This window comes from Lissotriton helveticus, chromosome 9 (genome assembly GCF_964261635.1).
Source record: "Lissotriton helveticus chromosome 9, aLisHel1.1, whole genome shotgun sequence".
Lineage (NCBI taxonomy): Eukaryota > Metazoa > Chordata > Amphibia > Caudata > Salamandridae > Lissotriton > Lissotriton helveticus.
The window spans coordinates 1,138,316,223-1,138,337,664 of record NC_136070.1 but is presented as its reverse complement, the minus strand read 5'-3'; the positions used below and the strand labels follow the sequence as shown (position 1 = coordinate 1,138,337,664).

The window sequence follows — 21,442 nt, the reverse complement described above, 5'->3', positions numbered from 1 at the left end:
CAACTAGTAACTCTATCTTTACATGCTAAAATGATTATAGTCATCTCACAAAAGTGAAAATGAAAATATAGCAAGAAGTGAGAGAGGTGATGATTTTGGGGTCCTGCCTAACCTAGGGAGAGAACCAAGCAGATGCCTTGAACACAAAGAGCACATTCAGTGGTGGTCCCATCCTCCTAGGACCACCCCAAGCACAGTTATGGGCAAAAATACAATCCCAATCAAAGGCCCTGCAAAGCATTATGGGACGAGATTCTAGAGAGCAGTGAATATTATAGTATCCAATATCAAAACATTCCTCAGGTGGCAGGGCTCTCCCAGCTCAGCTGAGACCTAATACTATAATATTCACTGCACTCTAGAATCTCGCCCCATAATGCATTGCTGGGCCTTTGGTTAGCATTCTATTTTTGCCCATAACTTTGCTTAGGGTGGTCCTAGGAGGATGGGACCACCACCGAATAGCGCATGATATGCTCTTTGTGTTCAAGGCATCTGCTTGGTCCTCCCCCCCAGGTTAGGGGGTACCCAAAAATTATCACCTCTCTCATTGCCTGACATTTTTCAAAGCTCACTTTTGTGAATTGGATATATGCTTTTTTAGCCTATAAAGGTAAAGTTGTTTTATCAAACAGTTGAGGGTGCAGTAGCTAACTCCGTTATGTGGTGGAGTCGGAGTTTTTGCATGAATTCCGTGTTTTCAATGTAATGCGTAGTTAGCAAATCTCCGCAACCGCCGCTAGCGGAGCGGAGTTCATTGCCCACGGTTACATACGGGTATAAGTGTTCTTATGGGTGGCATAAAAAAACCTTCTGAAACATAAGTCAGGAACAAAATTGAGAAGGTTCTATCTATATTGGCTTTAACCAGCAGGACTGAGTAATGGCTTGTTAAGAAAAGGTGGAGCAAAACAGATTTTAGACTTTCAGGAAGGAATGTGGTGTTCAGTCATTTTCTAGTGGTACTCAATATAGCTGGGATGAAAGGACAGGAGGATGTTTTTATCTACCCATCAAGACCATTGCCTATAGCAAAAAAAGACAATTTTGTGGTTTTGAAACATATGCTTTAACTCAATGTAATGCCCACATTTAAAGATATTAATAAACAGTTGAAGAGGCTAGGACACACATTGTTTTTAGTTGGATTACCTCTGGTCCACTGCGAATAGATTCATAGACCTCACTAGTCCAGTACATCTGAGAGACACACAGTACAACTTGGCCAGGCCATTCTCTCACCCAGTCTTTTCTTTGTCTTTCAAGATATGCCTACATCAACAGACAAAAATGACAGGTTACACAGATTTTGGTGGAAAGTAATATTTGTAACATTGTTTTTATCTTGTGACACATATCAGTGCTTCTCACAACCTTAAAATATGTTAATGGCATTCATGTTACAGGCAGATAGGCTGTTCTCTACAGCCAGACACACACAGATTCACTGTCCGTTGCACAAGTTTGGAAAACCGAAAATAACACTTTCTAAATCTTTTCACTAGTCTAACACAAACAAAAAGTCTTTTGCTGCTACTGTCCAGCATATGTGGGCACTATTTGACAAAATGGTCAAGCACACAATTCAAACCGTGTCCCCATATCAATTATTTACTGGACAGCAAAAGCAGACAAAAAGAAGGCGCAACGAGCATACAAGGTATGGTGTGTACATGTCACAGGAAAAAAGTTCTATCGAGTAAAACAAATGCTGTTATTATTTCAGAGTTGTTAAGCACTCTTGGTATATATTAAGACCACAGGATCACTCAAAATATAATTTTGTAGCTGGCATAGCACCCTCAAACCCAAGGCTAAAATGGGCAAATAGATTTATTTGAGGAAGAAATCAACAGAGTCCAAATATCTGCCATTATGCGTTTGATGATCTTGTGGCTGGAAACACTTGTGTTATCACGGAAGAAAAGAGAACGTTTGGGTTTGGGGCATAGAAGTCTTTTCTTAGTTAGTTCCAATTCAGAGTCCAATAATGCCTGACACATCTTCATTGACTAGTGACGAGGTTAATATTGCCTTCAGAAAAGGGTATTAGCTCAGAGGGAATGAACAATAGGCTTCTTGATAAGATAGTGAAATGCAGAACAATATTTGTCTAAGATTGATGTTAAAAAAAGGGGACGAAAAAAGAGGGTGGCACAATGAATGGATTGGGACGAAGGAAACTGTATCTGGTAACACTGAGAAAGTGAATTTATATTGCGTCGTTTTCTGCAATTCACCTTGGTTTTGAAGTACACGCAGCACATGAAAGAGACTACAACAAGACTCAACCACATTCAGATTATACAGCCATAAAAATACATTTTCAATTTTCTTTTAAAAAGATTGTAATGCACGGGAAAAGAATAATGTAACTAAACTGAATGAAGATGAACTAACTATTCTTGCGCGGGCAATGACATCCCGAATACTTTTAAGCATGGTGTCTTCCACTTGAATGAGCCACTTCTCCACAGCTCCTCGAGCTTCAGAAGTTGAAATGATCTGGATGAGTTCCACCCGCTCCGCTTCAGAGCTGTACATTGCCTGTATGTCCAGATTGGGAAGGAAGTCTAGTTTCGCAATGCCCTCAAAACACTTCTTCAGATGAGGCTGTACTCTCGTAGGATCTTTAGTCTCAGACAGGATCTCCAACATTTCATCATTAGACAAAAAGAAAAAACTGGAAAATACAAAACATAATTCAAATTATGGCTCACATTTAAAATGAAACCTATGGTACAAAACATTTCCGAACAGCTGTAATACGTAAGAGTTACATTCCTTTCTACAACACTTATACAATCACTGTTCTCTCAAAACCTGTAGTGATTTTCCTCTGTATGTTTCGCATAATTAGAAATTCTGTACAGTTCATTTTATAGCATGCAATGCACTATGCTACTTGCCTTACCTTGCCACAGGAAAATCCAAACACCTTCAGATCTTGCATTCAAGTTGGCCCATGGTTGGATACCGCTATGATACACACACCATGCCATACACGCCCTATTATCACACTATTAGTACAGAGCAGGCCAAACATTTATTTTTCTTTATGCGAGTAACACAACACATCTCTATTGAATCTCAGGAGACAACTTCAATATACACATTTTGAGATACAGGGAGATTTAAAAGGCAGCAAAGAAAAGATACACCCTTCAAAATGCTAGTAAATCTCAAATGCAAAAATGTATTTCTACTCCCAGGCAGGATGGCAGTGGTGGCAGCACTGAGATGGTTTTAATAAGTCATATATTATAAATTAAAAGAATTTCAGTTTTCAGGACTGCATCTTAAGTTAGTACAAAGGCAATTAATTTCACAATTCTGACAACTGTTTTCTGCTGAGCTTTTAGGTGGAAATTACTGGTCTCCTTAAAAATAAAAAAGCAATATCAGTTGATTTGAGAGCCAACTAAAAGGGAAGAACTTCATCAGAAAAGTTCTGGGCACAATGTGTTCTTGAATGAAGGCCTAGTTCATATTCGTAAGTAAGAAGTGTTCTTTTCAATCCTTGGCCTTTTGGAGCAGGTTAGAGTCTCCTAGTGACCATAAATGGGTATGCATCACTTGAGTATTACCTTGCGGCACTCCTCAAGATCTACCTTGTCCAGAACCTTGTTTAAAATGTGATTAATATTAGGAGTGTGCGGTAAACTTCGCTCCTCTAGTGGAGTTCACTGAGTTTTGCCCACTCCGCATTCCACTGGGAGCTCCGAGTTCCGGAAAACTCTGCCATGTGGCATAGTTTTTTCTGTCATGCAGCTCTCCACTGTTAAGTTGGCAAGTGAGAAAATTGAGCGCTAGTCCCTCCCAGGAAAGATTTCTGAATGAGGGCGGTCATGGCCGGTCACTCACGTTGAGAAAGCTGCAGCTCAAGAAGAAAATCTAGTTGAGCAGCAGAAAGAAGCAGCGCCTTTCGGCGTGTCACGTGGTGCCATTCATGTGATTTTACAGAGAGGGACAATCTCCAGTCGCTAAAAATCAGTGCGACATATCAAACTCTGTCGATAGTGGAACTCAGAAGAATCTGGCAGCATTTTTATTTAACTCCAAGGAATTTTCACTCCACAAGTTCCACCCACCGCTAGGTAATACCCATACCACTGATGTTGTTGGAGTAGTGACAAGGAGTGTTAAATTGGGACTGGGTATAACCACTGTTTGGAGTGTTTAAAAATGTAGGACGATAATCATATCTACCTCGAAAGCCATTGGCTGGTCCCCTGTATCTATTGATTAGACCATGTGGATTGTGCACACCACCAGAAGCGACTCCTCTGCTGTTATAGTAAGGCTGACTGCTGCGTGGGAAACCTCTATTCTGTTGCTGAGGCTGCTGGGGTTATCTGTCATCTAATTGGACTGGTCTGGTGAAGAATGGTATGCACCAACTTATTCATTTGAAGCTGTTCTTGTTGAAGATCTGACTTGGAGAGGCTGGTTGGAGAATGTGTGGTTGTAATTGGCTTGGTATTGTGCTTGAGGTTTCAGGTATCCCAGCTCACTCGCAGGAGGAACAGGCACATTTATATTGAATACTGTTTGCAAGGACTGGAATGGCACTCACACTTTTTTCATGTCTATCCCAACGGTTTGCTTGAAAAAGCTGGAACACCTGTTACTGCTGAGTGGCAGCAGGAAGAGCTGATGGTGTCGGCGTCTGATCTGGACTTTTTTATTAACATCATGACAATACAGGTGTAAGCAGGCTGAATCATGAACCAGTACATAAGGCTCAGACAAAGGTACCAATGTTACAGCACCGCAACAGCCACAGTATGCAAACCTATTCGAATATAGGCAATCTATCATAGCATGTAGGAGTTCAAACATAAGAATAGGAGATGAAGCAGTGTGTGGGGTAAAAAGTAATTGCCATCAGGGTGCTTCAGGGATAAGGGGAAATGGACAACTTAACAGGGGGGGTGATGCCAAGAAGAGGGGATAATAGACTCAGAGCATCCAATGAAGGTGAAGCAGGGTGGTGAGGTGTTGGACGAATCCAGTTAATGAAAGTGGGAGATCCCTCTGGGTCGGGTATCTCATGCCGTACTCTGCACTGCCCCGAGTGCATCTGGCTAGTCCTCTTCAGAGGAAAAGTTGTCCTAGACCGGAATTAACCATCCTCTGTCATTTATACGGGAACAATGCTGAAATCATGTTCCATACTTTTGTGTGGTCAGGACTCCACAGCGCTTTCCACGCCTCAGCTTTAAGATGGGCACTCCCAAAAGCATTTGAACAATTCCTTACCCCACCCCTAAGTGTGAGTCCTCTGAGATATTTCCCAAACAAAGGTGTCTGACGTCATGCAAGGATCAGGGCTAGATCAGCAAATTTTGAGGTAGTCATTTTGGCTGTAGATTCGGGAAACAGGTACAATAGGCAGGTCACCAGAAATCTAATATGTTGCATCCAGAGTTAATGAAACTCACCGCTGTTTCCCAGTAAGTGATAGGGGACACACATCCCCATACAATTAGAAAGAAGCCTACCCTAGTTTCTTGCCAACGGGGGAATGCTGCCTGCGTTCCTGGGAACATGAGATTAATGCATTTAGGTGTGAGATGAGAAGTTACTTACCTTCAGTAACGCTTTTTCTGGTGGATACAGTATCTGCCTGTGGATTCCTCACCGTATGAATATCCTAGCTCTCCACGCCGACGAGGCCGTCACAACGCCATGGCTCCGCACGCGGCTCCGCATGACCGGAGCCATAATAGGACCACTTTGGCGTGATGACTGCAGTTCCACCCATTTTTCTATGTCACTGAGGCACAACGGGCGGACCGACCATAGAAACAATGCATACACAGTACACAGAATTCACACAAATACAATCAGTGTAAATTGAAATAAGAAAGCTCATATTTCAAATAAGTCCACAGTAGACAAATAGAGGTAATAAAGTTTTGACTACACAAAAACATCAAAATAACCAATACCTCATCTCTTAAGGTATAAAGGGTGAACAACGGGGAGGAGGGTGGGTCAGTGAGGAATCCACAGGCAGATACTGTATCCACCAGAAAAAGCGTTACCGAAGGTAAGTAACTTGTTCTTCTGATGGATACATCTACCTGTGGATTCCTCACCTTATGAATAGAATCCCACAGAAGTCCAACTCCCGGAGGAGGTCGTCCACCCTTCTATACCAAAAAGTCTCGCAAAACAGAGTGCGAAAATGGCCATCCCTCCTCACCTCAGAATCCAAGCAGTAATGCTTAGCGAAAGTGTGGAGGGAGGACCAAGTTGCAGCTTTACAAATGTCCAACACAGGAACACCTCTGGACAAGACAGAGGTAGATGACTTAGCCCTAGTAGAATGAGCCTTAATACCTTCAGGAGGCTCCTTACCAGCCAGGGAGAAGCAGATCTTGATGCACAAGATAATCCACCTGGATAAAGTGCGCTTGTGCACCGCCTTACCCTTCATACGTCCAGCATAGCCCACAAAGAGCTGATCATCCTGACGGAAGCCCTTTGTTCTGTCCAAATAGAAATGAATTGCCCTTTTGGATCCAGGCAATGAAGCCTCTCCTCCTCTTTGGAAGGGTGAGGTGGAGGATAGAAAGTAGGAAGGGTAATGGACTGTCCTAGATGGAATGGAGTTACCACCTCATGCAGAAAAGCAGCCCTGGTCCTGAAAACCATCATTTCAGCATGTATGGTCAGAAACGGAGGCTTTGAACCCAAAGCCTGAAGCTCACTCACCCTCCCAGCCGAAGTGATAGCCACAAGAAAGAATGTTTTAAATGGCAACAGTCTCAAAGGACAACTGTGCATAGGCTCAAAGGAGGAACCCAGTAAAAAAGTTAACACTAGATTTAAATCCCACTGGGGCATAATAAAAGGAGTGGGAGGATACATGTTTGTCAGCCCCTTAATGAACCTTAAGACTATTGGAGACTTATAAAGAGACGGCTGATCGGGCAAACAAAGAAATGCAAACAAAGACGACAAATTTCCTTTAACAGTGGCCACAGCACAACACTGCTGAGCCAAAGGAAGTGAAAAACAAAGAACATCAAAAAGATGTGCTTTCAAAGGATCAATAGATTTCCCTCCACACCATCTAACAAATCTTGACCACCTGTAGGAGTAGATAGACTTGGTGGAGTGTCGCCTGGCCGATAAAATAACATCCACCACGTCAGGCAGGAGAGAAAAAGAATTCAGGTTTCCCCGTTCAATCTCCAGGCATGAAGCTGCAGGCTCTGGGGGTGGGGGTGTAGAACCTGCCCCTCCATCTGAGAGAGGAGGTCTGCCCTGAGAGGGAGACGGAGCGGAGGGTGAGACGAGAGGTGAAGAAGGTCCATGTACCACAACCTTCTTGGCCAATCCGGGGCAATCAATACAACTCAACTGAAACGCTTCCCCCAACGCTCCCTGCCTCGGAAGCTGGAGACTGCAGACTGATGGTCAGTGCATGTTCTCGAGAGTGGCAAACAGGTCCACCCGAGGAGTTTCCCAAGTCTGAAAGATGTGACGAACTACCTCTGGATGACTTTTAACAGTTTTCCGAAGCACAAGCCAAATTACATATAAAATGACAGTACAGAAGAATATACAGATTGATCTCCAAGTTATTTTGCTTGTCTTGTCTCTTTATTTCATTTCACTTGATCAAAGTCTTCCACTCCCTTATGCCAACGCGTTTCGTCGTCATTGGGTGTATACCCACGTCTTCCTCAGGGCTAGAAGTAATATATAGAATCACTGGAGAAGGGATTACTGGACGATGACGAACTTCTGTACCTTAAAGTGACCCGCCTGAGGTTTCCAAGCCTGTACACTTTACTTAAAATCCACCAGGGACTCCCTTTACCACCGGGGAGGCCCATAATTGCCAGCACTGGGGGACCGACAGAACGTCTATCACACTTTGTGGACCTTTTTCTACAACCTATAGTGGTAAATTTACCATCATACATTAAAGATACAACACATATTCTAAACATCCTAGGAGACATCACATGGGATCCAGGAATGACCTTGGTGACCCTAGATGCGGTGTCTCTATACACCAGTATTCGTAACGAATTGGGGCTGAAAGCGCTATTGCACTTTTTATCAAAACGACCCGCCAATCAATGGGAACATACCCAGATGATATTGGCTATGACTGAACTGATTCTGACAAAAACTTCTTTCTTTATAAAGACAATTGGTTCAGACAATCCAAGGGCGTCGCAATGGGTTCTAAATTCTCTCCTGCCTATGCTAATATTTTCATGGCTTGGGTAGAGGAATTCATGATTTGGGGAACAGCTGCGAAAAAATGGAATGAACATATCCTCTATTGGGGACGTTTTATTGATGATTGTCTGATGATATGGACGGGACCCACACAGTTACTTAATGATTTCATAGAATATCTAAATCACAACGATATGAAAATTAAGTTTACCACGTATGCAAGTACTGAGAAAGTAGTGTTCTTGGATGTGGAGTTATATATTAAAGATGGTCAGATACTAATTAATATGTTTTGCAAACCTACAGCATGCAATTCCTTGCTACATGCACGAAACGCACATCCTAAACATCAGATCAGAGCTATCCCATATGGGGAGATGCTGAGAGCAAGATGCAATTGTAGCGATGATGAACATTTTCGTGCATGTATTGTGGACATGGAGAAACGCTTTATTCTAAGAGGTTATGATCATAGAGTTATTGTGTCAGCTAAAGATAGAGTCATGAAAATCAAGAGAAGCACAACACTAAAACCTAAACACAAAAACAAAGAGGAAACTGGGCAGGTCAGATTAATTACAGAATACACAGGGATGAGTACGACACTACGTAAAAGTCTTACTAAGCATTGGCATGTCTTGCAGGCTGATAGAACTCTGAAGGAGTTCTTAACAGATAAACCACAGATTGCATTTAGGAGGGGGAGAACCTTAGGGACTTTACATAGTCCAAGTTACCCCACATTGCCAATGACACCATCTTGGTTTTCCGAGATATCTAAAGGTTTTTTTAAATGTGGGAATTGTGGGATGTGTAGGTTTGCAGAACATAAGATTAAGACATTCAAAGACAACAACGTAAAATGTTTACTATATTGACAAATATCAATTGTGGAACAAAATACGTGATATATGTTATTGAATGTAAATGCTCTAGAAAGTATGTGGAAAGCACAATTAGGGCATTAAAAGACAGAGTTGGGTAACATATGCAAGCAATTAAACATAATGACTGCAGATATCCTATTGCTGAACATGTGCATACCTGTAAGGACCAAGGACCCATAAAAACATTTACATTTTATGGCATAGAACATATAAAGCAGGATCCCCGAGGGGGTGACAGGGAGCTGAAATTGCGGAGGCATGAGGCCCTATGGATTATGCGCTTGCGAGCAGTAGAGGAGGGGTTAAATTATGATCAGGAATTGCAATACTTTCTAGGTGATTGAGGGAGCTCTGACGTATGGTGCTATTCAGCCAATCAATACTGAATTGAGATCTGAATACTTGGTTGATTTATGGAGCACGAGACATATTGAAAATACATTATTTTTGGTCTGTTACCTTGAATTTGTAATAATGTTATGATGGCATACGCTAACGTAATAGGGAGTTTGAATTGTGACATACATGTTTGATATCCAATTTATCAATAGGGTTGTCAAGTGACTAACCTGTCAGGTTACACATATGTTGGATGGCTGTAGATATGGAATATCAGTAATAAGTATCCACACTACGAGAATTTGATGTAGTGTAATAGTTTTCACACGTAGGCTATTTTGCTTGGCGCTATGCATTATTAATAAGGCAGTACCTTGTATTCTTCAGCACTCTGCACAACATTTGAGATAGTCGCTAACCATTCCAAGATGGCGCTGCCTCAGGAGACGGAGTAGTCACCTTCTCTATCTCCATGATTTTACACTTATCCTCTCTCACACACACAAGACCGCTGCATCTTTGGATTTCATAAGACGCCGAGCGAGGAAAGTCACAGGTATGTGGGGCTCGTCTAGCATGGGGACTTGAACATGATCCCTAGTTGAATAGAGTAATTTTTAGACGAGTAAGACCCCTTTATATGCATTACAGGTTGCCTGTACTGCAGGGACCTGAGGATCAAGGCGGAAGGATTGGTTCCGAATTTTTCGTCATTTCTGTAATATATGGATTGAATCGGAGCAAGGTCAATGTAAGTCAAGCTAAAGCTTTTTGATTGAGGAGAGCTAACGTTTGGTGGTTGTACCAGGTGGATGTTAATATAAGATAGCAATTGTGCGTATACTTGTTTTAGGTACAAGATGAATAATTGAACCTTGGGAGACCACTTGGAGAAATATATTAAGTGGACTGTTGGATTTAATGGGCGGATCTATTTGTAAGTAGATATAAGCTGTGTAGTGCCTATACTAGATAGTGGAGTGAACTACTAGTTAACTAATACATGGGTTTTTTGTAGGGTGAAAAATCAGATACTGAAAAAAGTTTTTAAAGTAGGAAAGGGACTTTTACCCTGAAAGACAACCTACTTCCTGCAACTGCGAGGGACAGGTAAGACACTGTCTCTTGCTTATGGTTGTTATAATATGAATTATTAAGACTAATAAATAGATCTCGTGCCTCCGTGGTTTCCATTCCTAAAATATTGTTGCTATTGACTTATCATCCACAGTAATCTGGAGTTTACAGGATACATAAAGTAATAGTGCTGTTTCTCAGTATGATTCCTATTTTAGATAATGTTCACGGGATGTTTATTAGCAGTAATAGTGCACTGATGAATCGATATGCAAAATCACTCACTCACCTGGTGTATCATAAGGCTCTTAAGCTTAATCAACATAACTGAGTTGATATAAAAACTTGATGTATATAAAATGTTGGAAAACTATGTACATAGTACAATCTGGTAATATTGCACCGGTATGAGTACTCCCCTTACGCACATAGAGGGTGCTTTGTCTGGTCTTGGTGATTGATGTTATTAATAAATATAAATACAAATGAGTGATTCTATGTATTACTTCCAGCCCTGAGGAAGTCGTGGGTATTCACCCAATGACGACGAAACGCGTTGGCATAAGGGAGTGGAAGACTTTGATCAAAGTGACAAGACAAGCATAATAACTTGGAGATCAATCTGTATATTCTTCTGTACTGTCATTTTTTATGTCATTTGGCTTGTGCTTCGGAAAACTGTTAAAATTTGTATTCGATCTTTTGATTGATCTAATAGGAGGGATTGGGTATACACTCTCCTTTTCTGAATGTAAATGTAAATGTAAATGTAGTTGAGCTTATATAGCGCACAGCTACCCGCAGTGGGTTTCCCGGCGCTTGCTTAGGGAACCCTTCCTGGTATTCCCCTGTGAGATAGCAGGGTATCCACAAGGTGAAAGTCAGGCATCCCGCCACGAGGGGCCGTTGTGGAGATTAAGCAAGCTATTGCCCAGAGTCGCAGAGTGTGAACCCGTGAGTCGAGGAGGCACCGGGGTGAGAATTATCGAGTCCGTGGAATTTTTAGCCCAAGACCCCGCCGAGGCGGGGAATTGAACCCTGGTCCAGGACCGATCTCAGCTTCCGGGTCTGCTGCCTCTAACCCCTGAGCCACACTTCTCCACAGCGATACGTAGTGAATGTCAGGATATTGTGGGTGCATAACAAATTGTGTGTAAATTTTACATGAGCGCCCCGAATCTCTTCAGACTCCCAATTTCCAGTTTCTACCACTGGATGAAGCCTGTCCGCATGCACATTCAGCACCCCAACCAGATGATTTGCCATCAAGCAAATCCGACGGTCCTGAGCCCAGGACCAGAGGCGTAACGCCTCTCTGCAGAGACGGTACGACCCTACTCCTCCCTGCTTGTTGACATACCACATTGCGGCAGTGTTGTCAATCAGGACTTGAAACTGACTGGCGATGGAAGGGAGAAAGGCCTTGAGCGCCAAACGTATCGCCCGCAATTTCACAAGGTTGATGTGAAACAACCTTTCCTCTGGAGTCGAAAGACCCTTGATCTCCAGATCCTCCATATGAGCACCCCACCTTAGGGTAGAGGCATCTGTTATCACTGTGGCCACCGATGGAGGAAGAAGAAAGAGCTTTCCTTGAGACAGGTCGCCCTCCACACTCCACCAAGACAGATCCGCTGCTGCTTCTCTAGAGATCCTGACTGACTCCCTGAGATCTCTGTTGTATTGATACCACTGCCGGCGGAGACACCACTGGAGCGCCCTCATGTGCCAGCATGCATGGTTGACCAACAGGATGCATGAAGCGAATATACCGAGCAGGCGAAGGACCTTCAGAACCGGAACAACCGCTCCATTGTAAAACAAGGGAATCATTTCCTGAATGTCGAGAATCCTTTGCGGAGGAGGGAATGCTCGACATACAGTGGTATCCAGTACTGCCCCTATGAACAGGTTGTGCTGAAAGGGCACCAGGTGAGACTTGGGTACATTTATCGAAAAAACAAATTTGTACAACAGCTGGGTTGTAACCTGCAGAGGATGACTCACCATCTCTGGAGACTCTGCCTTCAACAGCCAGTTGTCCAGGTAGGGGAAAACTGGAATCCCCAACCTCCTGAGATGGGCAGCCACCACTGCCATCACCTTGGTGAAAACTCGAAGTGCGGTAGAAAGACCAAACAGAAGGATGGCAAACTGGTAGTGTTGCGACCCAACCGTAAAACGGAGATACTTCCTGTGCGATTGGGATGTGGAAATGCGCATCCTGCAAGTCGATGGACACCATCCAGTCCACTTGTTGCAGCGCATGAAGAACCTGCGCTAGAGTGAGCATCTTGAATTTCTCCTGCTTGGGAAATAGATTCAAGATTCCGAGGTCCAGGATAGGACGTAACCTGCCATCCTTCTTGGGAATCAGGAAATACCAGGAGTAGCAACCCTGACTCCTTTCCTGCTCTGGAACCACCTCTATCGCACCTTTTTGTAACAGGGTAAGAACCTCCTTCTGAAGAAGTAAATGATCCTCCGTACAAAACCCCTGGCAAGGAGGGTAAGGAGGAGGGAATTCCCTGAAGGGAAGGGCGTACCCATTTTCTACCAGACCTAAAACCCAAAGGTCCAAAGTGATTAATTTCCAATCTTGTAGAAAATGGGACCTACATGATCCAGGATGGCGGATCTAGGGCTGCCTTACCAGGCGGGGTTGGGGACGTAGAGGAGGAAGAGGAAGAAGGTTGATGCCCAGTTCCACGAAGGCGACCTCTGCCTTTACCCCTGTAGCTCTTATACAAGGGGTTCTGCTGCTGTTGTTGTTGCTGATACTGCCTGGACCCACAAAAGGAAGACTTCCCAAAGCCACGGTATTGTTTATATCCATAGCCTCTTGTCTGAGTCTGCAGACCCAAAGACCTTGCCGTTGCCTTACTGTCCTTAAATCTTTGCAGGGCAGTATCCGCCTGTTCACCAAAAAGCTTGGACCCATCAAATGGCAAATCAATAAGAGCAGCCTGCACGTCAGGAGAGAACCCAGAAGATCTTAACCATGTGTGTCTCCTTGTCGCAATGGATGAACCCATTACTCTGGCAACAGAATCCGCCGTATCCAAGCCAGATTGGGTAACCTGGTGAGCCGCAGCTTGAGAATCCACCAACACTTCACTCTGATTCCCCCTGTCCTCCTCAGACAACTTAGGAAGCAGCTGTTTAGCAGAATCCATTAGAACATGAATATACCTGCCCAAGAGACAAGTGGCGTTGGTAGACTTCAGTGCCATACTGGCTGATGAAAAGACCTTTTTCGCAGACTGCTCCAACTTCTTGGAATCCCTGTCTGCCAGAGCCTGCGAAAATGCCCCTGTAGATTGCTTCAAACAGAAGCCTGTACCACCAGACTATCAGGGTAGGGGTGAGAAGAAAGGAAAATCCGATCTCCAGGAGCAGGTCTATACCTTCTTGAGACTGACCTCGAAACCGCAGGAGCCGAAAGAGGGTTGCGCCACACATCGAGGATTGGCTCAGTCAGTACATCATTAAATGGCAAAAGTGGTTCAACCACCGAAGACGGAGAATGAAGCACTTTCATGAGAAGATTAGGCTTATACTCCGCCACAGCAAGCTGGAAATCCAAAAGTTCTGCAGCCTTCCTAATAACCGTATGATAAGGAGCAACATCCTTTGAAGGAGCAGCCTTTTGAGAAGCAAAATCCCACTTCGGAGAAGTGTCAAGCCCACTTGCCTCACACAAGTCCTCAAACACATCTTCTGTGTCATACACCTCTCCTTCCTCCCTCTCTTCAGGCAGGAATTGCTCCTCTTCCAATAACCTCTGCACCTCTCTCCTCGAGCGCATGTTCGGTTGTGGCGGCAGCGGTGCCACACGTCGCGTCGACAGCTCCGGGAGCGGCGTCGAAGGTGGATCCACTACCATAGCCGGCGCCAATCGAATCAGAGAAGCTTCACGAGATGGAGCCGGGGACTGACCATACGGCGTCGACATCCTCGGAGCCGGAAAGGAACAGGACAGCTGGCATTAATGGCATAAAGGGGGGCTGAGGATACTGGTGAGGCACACCCAAATTATATGTCATAGGACCCATGGGACCCGAAGGTGCTCCAGAGGGGTACGAGGCCCTGGTGAACACACCATACATCGCATTAAAAAAATCAGAGGGATCCAAACCCGGCGTCGGAAACTGAGGGTATGAAGCTGGTTCGAGATCCAAACGACGTACCTCTGGAGTCAGAGCCACTGGAGCTACAAGTGGAACAGCTGGGCCGAAGGAACCTATGTGTAAGCCAGATTCGACACACCATCTGGAGTCGGTGAGAATCTCGGCGTCGTTGCCTGCTCTGGAGTCCCCTTATATGAGGGAGATTGAGCCGGAGTCACCTGAGGAGACACTGAAGGAGAAACCAAGTCCTTCTCTGGACGTTGAGCAGGAGAAGGCGACCTCGACACCACAGCCTTTGAGGAACGGCGTCGAGAAGCATGTCTCCTCTTCTTCTTATGCTTCCTCTTGGAGTCATGCGACGTTGAAGACTTGGACTTTAACCATTTCCGACCCCTTTTTTCTTTTCTTGCCTTGGCCCTATAAAGCTTGGCTTCTCGCTCCTTCAATGCCTTAGATTTCATCTTCCTACACGAAGAGCATCCCTCGACGTCGTGGTCTGAAGATAAACACCAAAGGTAATCTTCATGCGGGTCAGTAATTGACATATGTCCACCGCACTCTCTCCAGGGCTTGAAACCTGACTTCCTCAGGGCAGACATGTCAAAAGAGAAAGAGATACAAATGAAATTACAAAGTATCCAGTCGAAGTATAGAGAGTCCCAGAAAAAAACATTAGCGACGACAGCGCAGAAAAAAGTGAACTGACGTAATCACGCCGATGTGGTCCTATTATGGCTCCGGTGACGTCATGCGGAACGCGGACGGAGCCATGGCGCTGTGACGACCTCGTCGGCGTGGAGAGCTAGGAAAAATTTCCGGGGAATGCTGCGAAGGGGATATTCATAAAGTGAGGAATCCACAGACAGATGTATCCATCAGAAATGCTATAAGGGCATAATAGAATTGAACGAGTCAGAAGTTGGCCGTGCAATATGTGTGTCTTAGGACTTTGTGCCAGTCCTCGTCCATGAGTACTTGCCCCATGTCTTGGGAACAGCGATCTCTCAATTCAGTCAGGGCATTCTGTCTGTTCTGACTGAGCTTTGTAGATAAAGGAGATTGCATGAGATTGGTTGGTGATGGAGCAGATAGTCTTTAGGGCTGCATGTCCTGGGGGTTCCTGTCCATCCTCCCCACATCCGCTGCATACTTGCTAAAACTGCCCCATATTGTGGGAAATGGTGGGTGATAAGTACATATTCCTGGACGAAATCTGTAAAGTCGTACCAATTTCCAAGTACAGTCATACCTCTTCTTTCCCAGTCTAGTAGCCCAGACCAGTTTCTCCCTTTTGGGAGATGTAATAATACTGCCAGGGGGAGATCTTTTACTTAGGGAGTTATTGTCCTTGTTCATTGTAAAGCACTGGCCCATACTAACTGCAAAGTATGCAATAAGAGTCCAGAATAGTCCTTACGCAGTTGAGCATTTGGGTTAATAAATATGGTCAACAGAGAGGTGCGATTAGGGGTCAAGCATACCCCAGGTGGTATACCCTCTCATCTGCAATGCCTCCAATAAGCCGCCCATTTTTGTTGCACGGGAAGAGAATAGAGTTCTAGATCTGGGACTGCCAGAACTCCACCATCTGTCGGGAGCTGGAGTTTGGCCAACACCATGCTTTGAAGTCCCATATTCCAGATGAATCTGGGATTGCAAAATATGGATTTTGGAAGGTGAATAAGTAGTGCTGGGAAGTATTATGAAGTGGGGAAGGAAAACCATCTCCGACATTGCGAACCTGTCTTCCAGGGCTAAAGGTAGGGTCAGACAGAAATTAATGCAGAATTGAAGGGATGTCAATGCCAATCAAAGATTACTCTCAAGAATATCGGCCACTGTGTGGTATATAAGGACACCCAAATATTGAGATGTACATGGTTCCCAGTGGAGATCATGTCCTACCTCCGGTGGAATACTGGTTGCATCCTGTATGCAAAACGGAAAAATGTTCAATTTATCCCAGTTTACGAAGAGTCCCAAGAAGCAGCCATAATTGTTTAGGATGCACCAGGAGCCCTCTACATTAAAGTGTTCCCCTCAAGGATATAATAATAGGTCATCTGCATATAGGGATATGTAGAGGGGATAACCATTGATCACTGGCCCTTTGTAGTACTGGCCGGTGCATATCCACAGGGTAAATGGTTCTATACCATTGCAAAAGGCACCAGCAGTAACAGGTAACCCTGCTGCGTACCACGGTTAATCCTGTAGGATGCAAAAATGCTGTCCCCAGTTCTGACATGGTTTGTTGGGGGCGAGTATTAAAGCCACGTCCAGGTGAGAAAACCATTCCCAAACCCATGTTGGCCTTTGCAGCCTGGATAAAATCCCTGTGCAAGGAATCAACCGCTTTTTCCGTGCCTATGGAGGCTGCAAGAGCTTAAGGGTAGTCCACTAGTGAGGTATGGATAATGTGCAGAAGTTGGTGAGTGTTAGTGATTGCACTTCGTTTGGGTATAAATCCTTCTTGATAGTTCTGCATTATGTGACCTAGATGAGGAAGTAGTCTGGTAACCAGGATTTTACTGCGTATTTTAAAATCTACATTTAATATAGAGAGAGGTCTATAAAACGTCACCTGATCTCCATCTTTGCCTTCTTTGTGCAAGGGCACTAGGAAAAAACCCCACCATTGAGGGTGGACATCTCCCAGCCATCCTGGGCACGTTATACAGTGTATTCAAGACTGGGACCAGAGTGTCAACATAAGTTGCATAAAATTCCAGGAGTAGGCATCCGGTCCCAGCAGCTTGCCCCGGACCAGGGCCTTAATCACCCCTCTCACCTCCTGAACAGTGATTTCGCCTCCCAGGGAAGTAGCCACTGCTAGTGGTGGTATCTCTGTACCTGCTGCTAGTCATGGAGGTACTGGGAGGAGATTGTGTCAGACCATATTGATCTCTTCCTGGCTAAAGACTCACACGATACGCATCTGGAGTATTTAGGACACCTGAAGATCAGGGTTGGCCAACCAAGTTAGTAATCTGCCAGGTTTGTCACACTCTGAATGAGCGCTAGTAATGTCAACTCAATAATCGTATGCTTGGAGTAATGCTAATAATTCAACAAGTTTTTCTTTTTCATTTTGCAGTCTGTCCCAGGGTGCTGAGGCACCCTCAGTAGGTAGTTTCAGGCTTGTTAAGAGGTGCATCTGAGTTACAAACTCAGTATGGAGGTGGGCACAGGTCCTCACCGTGGTTTAGATGCAGTGACCACACATCACCGATTGAAATGCTTCCCAGTCCACCAGTGGAAAGGAGGCCCTACCAGCATTTTTATCCTGAAGTAATTACAGACTGTGTCCCCTAGAACTGCTTTGAATGTTGGGTTGTCAAGGGTTGCAATACTGCCCGTCCAGTTCAGTTTGCAGGGTCTGGTCATTCTCCAGGCAAGGAATAATAGCAACGGGTTATGTACAGAGTATGTTTTCTCTAAGTAGTCAATCACCCAGATCCTTGCATGGATACTAGTGGATTATAATAAAGTATGCAGACAAACCGACAACTGGTGTGTGACTGAATCATAGGAATAGACATGGCCCTCAGGGTTATAGGACCTCCAAGCCTCAATAAACCCCCATTCAGCAACCCATTTGCAAAATAATTGGGCCATTTTATGGGCCAGGTATGCAAGCAGTGGGGGATGTGATCTATTTAAGGCAAGATCAGCTACACAGTTCGAAGTCACCTCGAAATAATATTGAGTAATGGTGTATTCAGGTGATGAGAGGATTCAGGGTAGCTAGAAAGGCTGGTTGGCCTGTATTTGGAATATAAACAATTGCTAATGCTATGTCCTTGCCTTCTATTTTCCCCACCAGCAGTACCTAACAACCCTCAGGATCTGTAATCTTGACTTGTGGTAGGAATAATAATGTCCAGGGAAGGATACATACCACTTCGCCCCTTCCAAATGCGGAACTAGTTGTAGCACAGATCTTTCACCTCCAGCGTTTTAGTAAGACCAGTCCCTCTTCTTTCGTCAAGTGTGTCTCCAGAAGAAAGGCTATTTGGATTTTCAGTTGTTTTCAGATAAATTTGAACATTGTGTCTCTTTGGAGGGGGGATTAAGGCCCCAGACAATCCAGTTGATCAGTGGAAACGTTGTTAGCTATGTAATTGAGTTTTATTGGGAGGCCGCACCCTGTATTATCACCCATCGCGCATCGCCCACACCAACAGAGGCTGCTAGTATAACAATAGGCAAGTCGCGATAGTGTGAACTAAACACAGAACAAAAAGATTTTTCCCATATTGGGAGTAAATTAACAAGAGCATACCCTAACTGCACCCAGCAGGACAGTCGTGCCACAGCGCTCCATCCAAACAGGAACGGACCATAGCGTAAACGCTTCCCCAGTGATACCAGAAACGATCATCACTCGAGATTAGGGAGAGGAGAGACAACCATCTAGAATCCATACTCAGTTCTCAGTCCCTCGCACCCTGCCCTGGGGCCAAAAGAAAGTTAGGAAGTAGAAGGAGCAACAGCATATCACGGAGGCGGGAGTTAGATACTCCCTCCCGCAGCCCCAACAGCTCCGATCATCCCATCTAAGTAAAAAGCTCAGACAGAAATGTTGCTGTTAGACAATATCATCCACCGATTGAGGGGTGACCTGAGGCAGGAGGGTGCAGGAATCAGAGCTGGAACGCTGTCCATTCCAAATCCAGTGTCTCTGCTTAAGGAACCGGTACATCCTTAGACCCCCTGGTGCAGCCCATCAGTGCAGCTGCAGTCAGAACCTGGTCTCTGCCTGCTTGGACCTGTTGCTGAGATGGCCTTGTGGTTCGTCGTCTCCTGGAGTGATGCAGATTGCGTCACAATAGTGCAGGGAGGTCTCCCCGGTGGCCAAACCATCCCAAAGTGTCATAGATGTCAAGTCAGTCCAACACCACTGTCAGAGTGTCAAAAAGAGCCACTTCCCATCCTGCTGAACACTGAGTTTGTCAGAGAAGAGCAATGCATAAGGGACAGCAAGTTCCTGTAGCCTCCTTGTGACGGTACAAAACAAAGCTCTGCGTTTTTGGACAGCTGCTGTGAAATTCAGGAAAATAGAGACTCTCGCATTATCCAACTGGAAGTAACCTGTTGTCCAGGTCTGGCACAATATATAATCTCTGTTACGAAATTGGAGTTGAGCCACAACAGACATGGTGGTGCGCCCAGTGTGGCGAGTCAAGCGGATACTCTATGAGCTTGCCCCAAAGCATAGAACTTGGAAAAGTTGTCTGGGGTGATATTTCCTGCAACTAACCCTCAAGGAAGATCACTTGAATCCCCTTCAATGCTATCGGGGTGGCCAACGCTAATATTATTGTGTTGTACCCTGCTCTCCTGATCTTCGATTCTGGCCTCCAGAGTTTGAATCTGATTAGACATGTCATGTATTGCAGATGAGTGCTCGTTTGTGGCAGGGGCCAGACACTAGGCAATACCTTCCAATTCCTCCTTTATGTCAACGTTAACAAATATTACGCGATCAAGAGCGCCATGATTATTTGTGCTTTCTCATCTGAGCAGAACATATTAAAAGACACACAATAATAAAGGGACAATTGTTGTTTAGATTGTTGATATTTTGCCTAAGCATCTTATTTCATAATGCATTATGAATTAAGATGCTTATTGTGGCTTAGGTATATTTATTATACATAGACTTGAATAACAGTAAACCAATACCAGTTTAAGAGGGCGCACAAACACGATGTGTATAGTCCTCTTTCTATCATTATTACGATGTGGTTAAATTTGTGAATCTCTCCCGACAATGTGTGTGATCAAGCGCTCTGTGGAGTGCGAAACGCGTCACGTTGGGTTTATGGTGCAATAAACCTTATATTTTGGACTGAGAAACGTGAGCAGTGGTTCTTTTCCTGAGTGCTCATTGAGGAACGCCGTTTGTAAAAGGATATATATATATATATTATAGATGTCTGTATGGATGATTCAGTGGGTGCGTGACTGACTGTATAAATGAATGATTATACCTGTCTCAGTGAATGTATGGGTGAGTGACTAATCTGTTTGAATGTCTGTATCAGTCGGTCAGTTGGTGTGTAAGTGGCTGCATGGGTTGGTGAGTAGCTACATGAGTCTCTATATGGGATATTGATTGGTTGTCTGAGTACCTGTATGGGTGCTTGAGTGTCTGTAAGGGTGGGTGACTCCCTGCATAGATGTGTGAGTGGGTGAATATCTGGGTGTAAGGGTTCATCAGTGCATCTGCGAGGGGCCATATGGGTGAATGAGTGTTCGTATGGCTGTGTCAGTGAGTGAATGTATGTCTCAGTGGTATATGGGTGAGTAACTGCATATGGGAAAGTCAGTATATGTGCGTGTTGGAGTATGTAAGTTACTGTATGTGAGAGTGAGTGATTGTGAGAGTGGCTGAATGGATGAGTGTGTTCTTGTGTCAGTGATTGTATAAGAGAATAAGTATGTGCTAGTATTTGTATAAATGAGTGAGGTGGTATGTGTATAACTGTATAGGTGATTATATGGCAATGTGATTGTGTGTGAGTCTCTGTACGGGTGTATGAGTGCATATATCAGTGGCTGTATTGGTGAGTGACTGCGTGTATGAGTGGCTGTATGGGTGAGTGAGTGGATGTGTGTGTAGACCTATTAATCAGTGAGTGGTTATGTAATACCTGGTATTGGTGTGTTTATGGTTTCGTGAATGGCAGTGTGAATTTTGGAGTGAGTGTATGAAAGGTCATATTAGGGTGTGAGTAGGTGCATCAGAGGTTATGTGAATGATGTCATCAGTGATGTAATTTGATTTGTCATCAG

The 21,442-nt window shown here is 44.4% G+C and overlaps 1 protein-coding gene across 1 annotated transcript in view; it reads right to left on the bottom strand.

The window, feature by feature from the left end:
• The window catches only part of DNAH12 (dynein axonemal heavy chain 12), a 1,534,490-nt gene that overhangs the window by 1,007,908 nt on the left and 505,140 nt on the right, over positions 1 to 21,442 (bottom strand). The window contains exons 22-23 of the mRNA XM_078661571.1: positions 2,401 to 2,683; positions 1,153 to 1,272 (exon numbers count right to left, since the gene is read on the bottom strand). Coding sequence (XP_078517697.1) covers positions 1,153 to 1,272; positions 2,401 to 2,683 — 403 coding nt within the window. The remainder of the gene's footprint in view (positions 1 to 1,152; positions 1,273 to 2,400; positions 2,684 to 21,442) is intronic.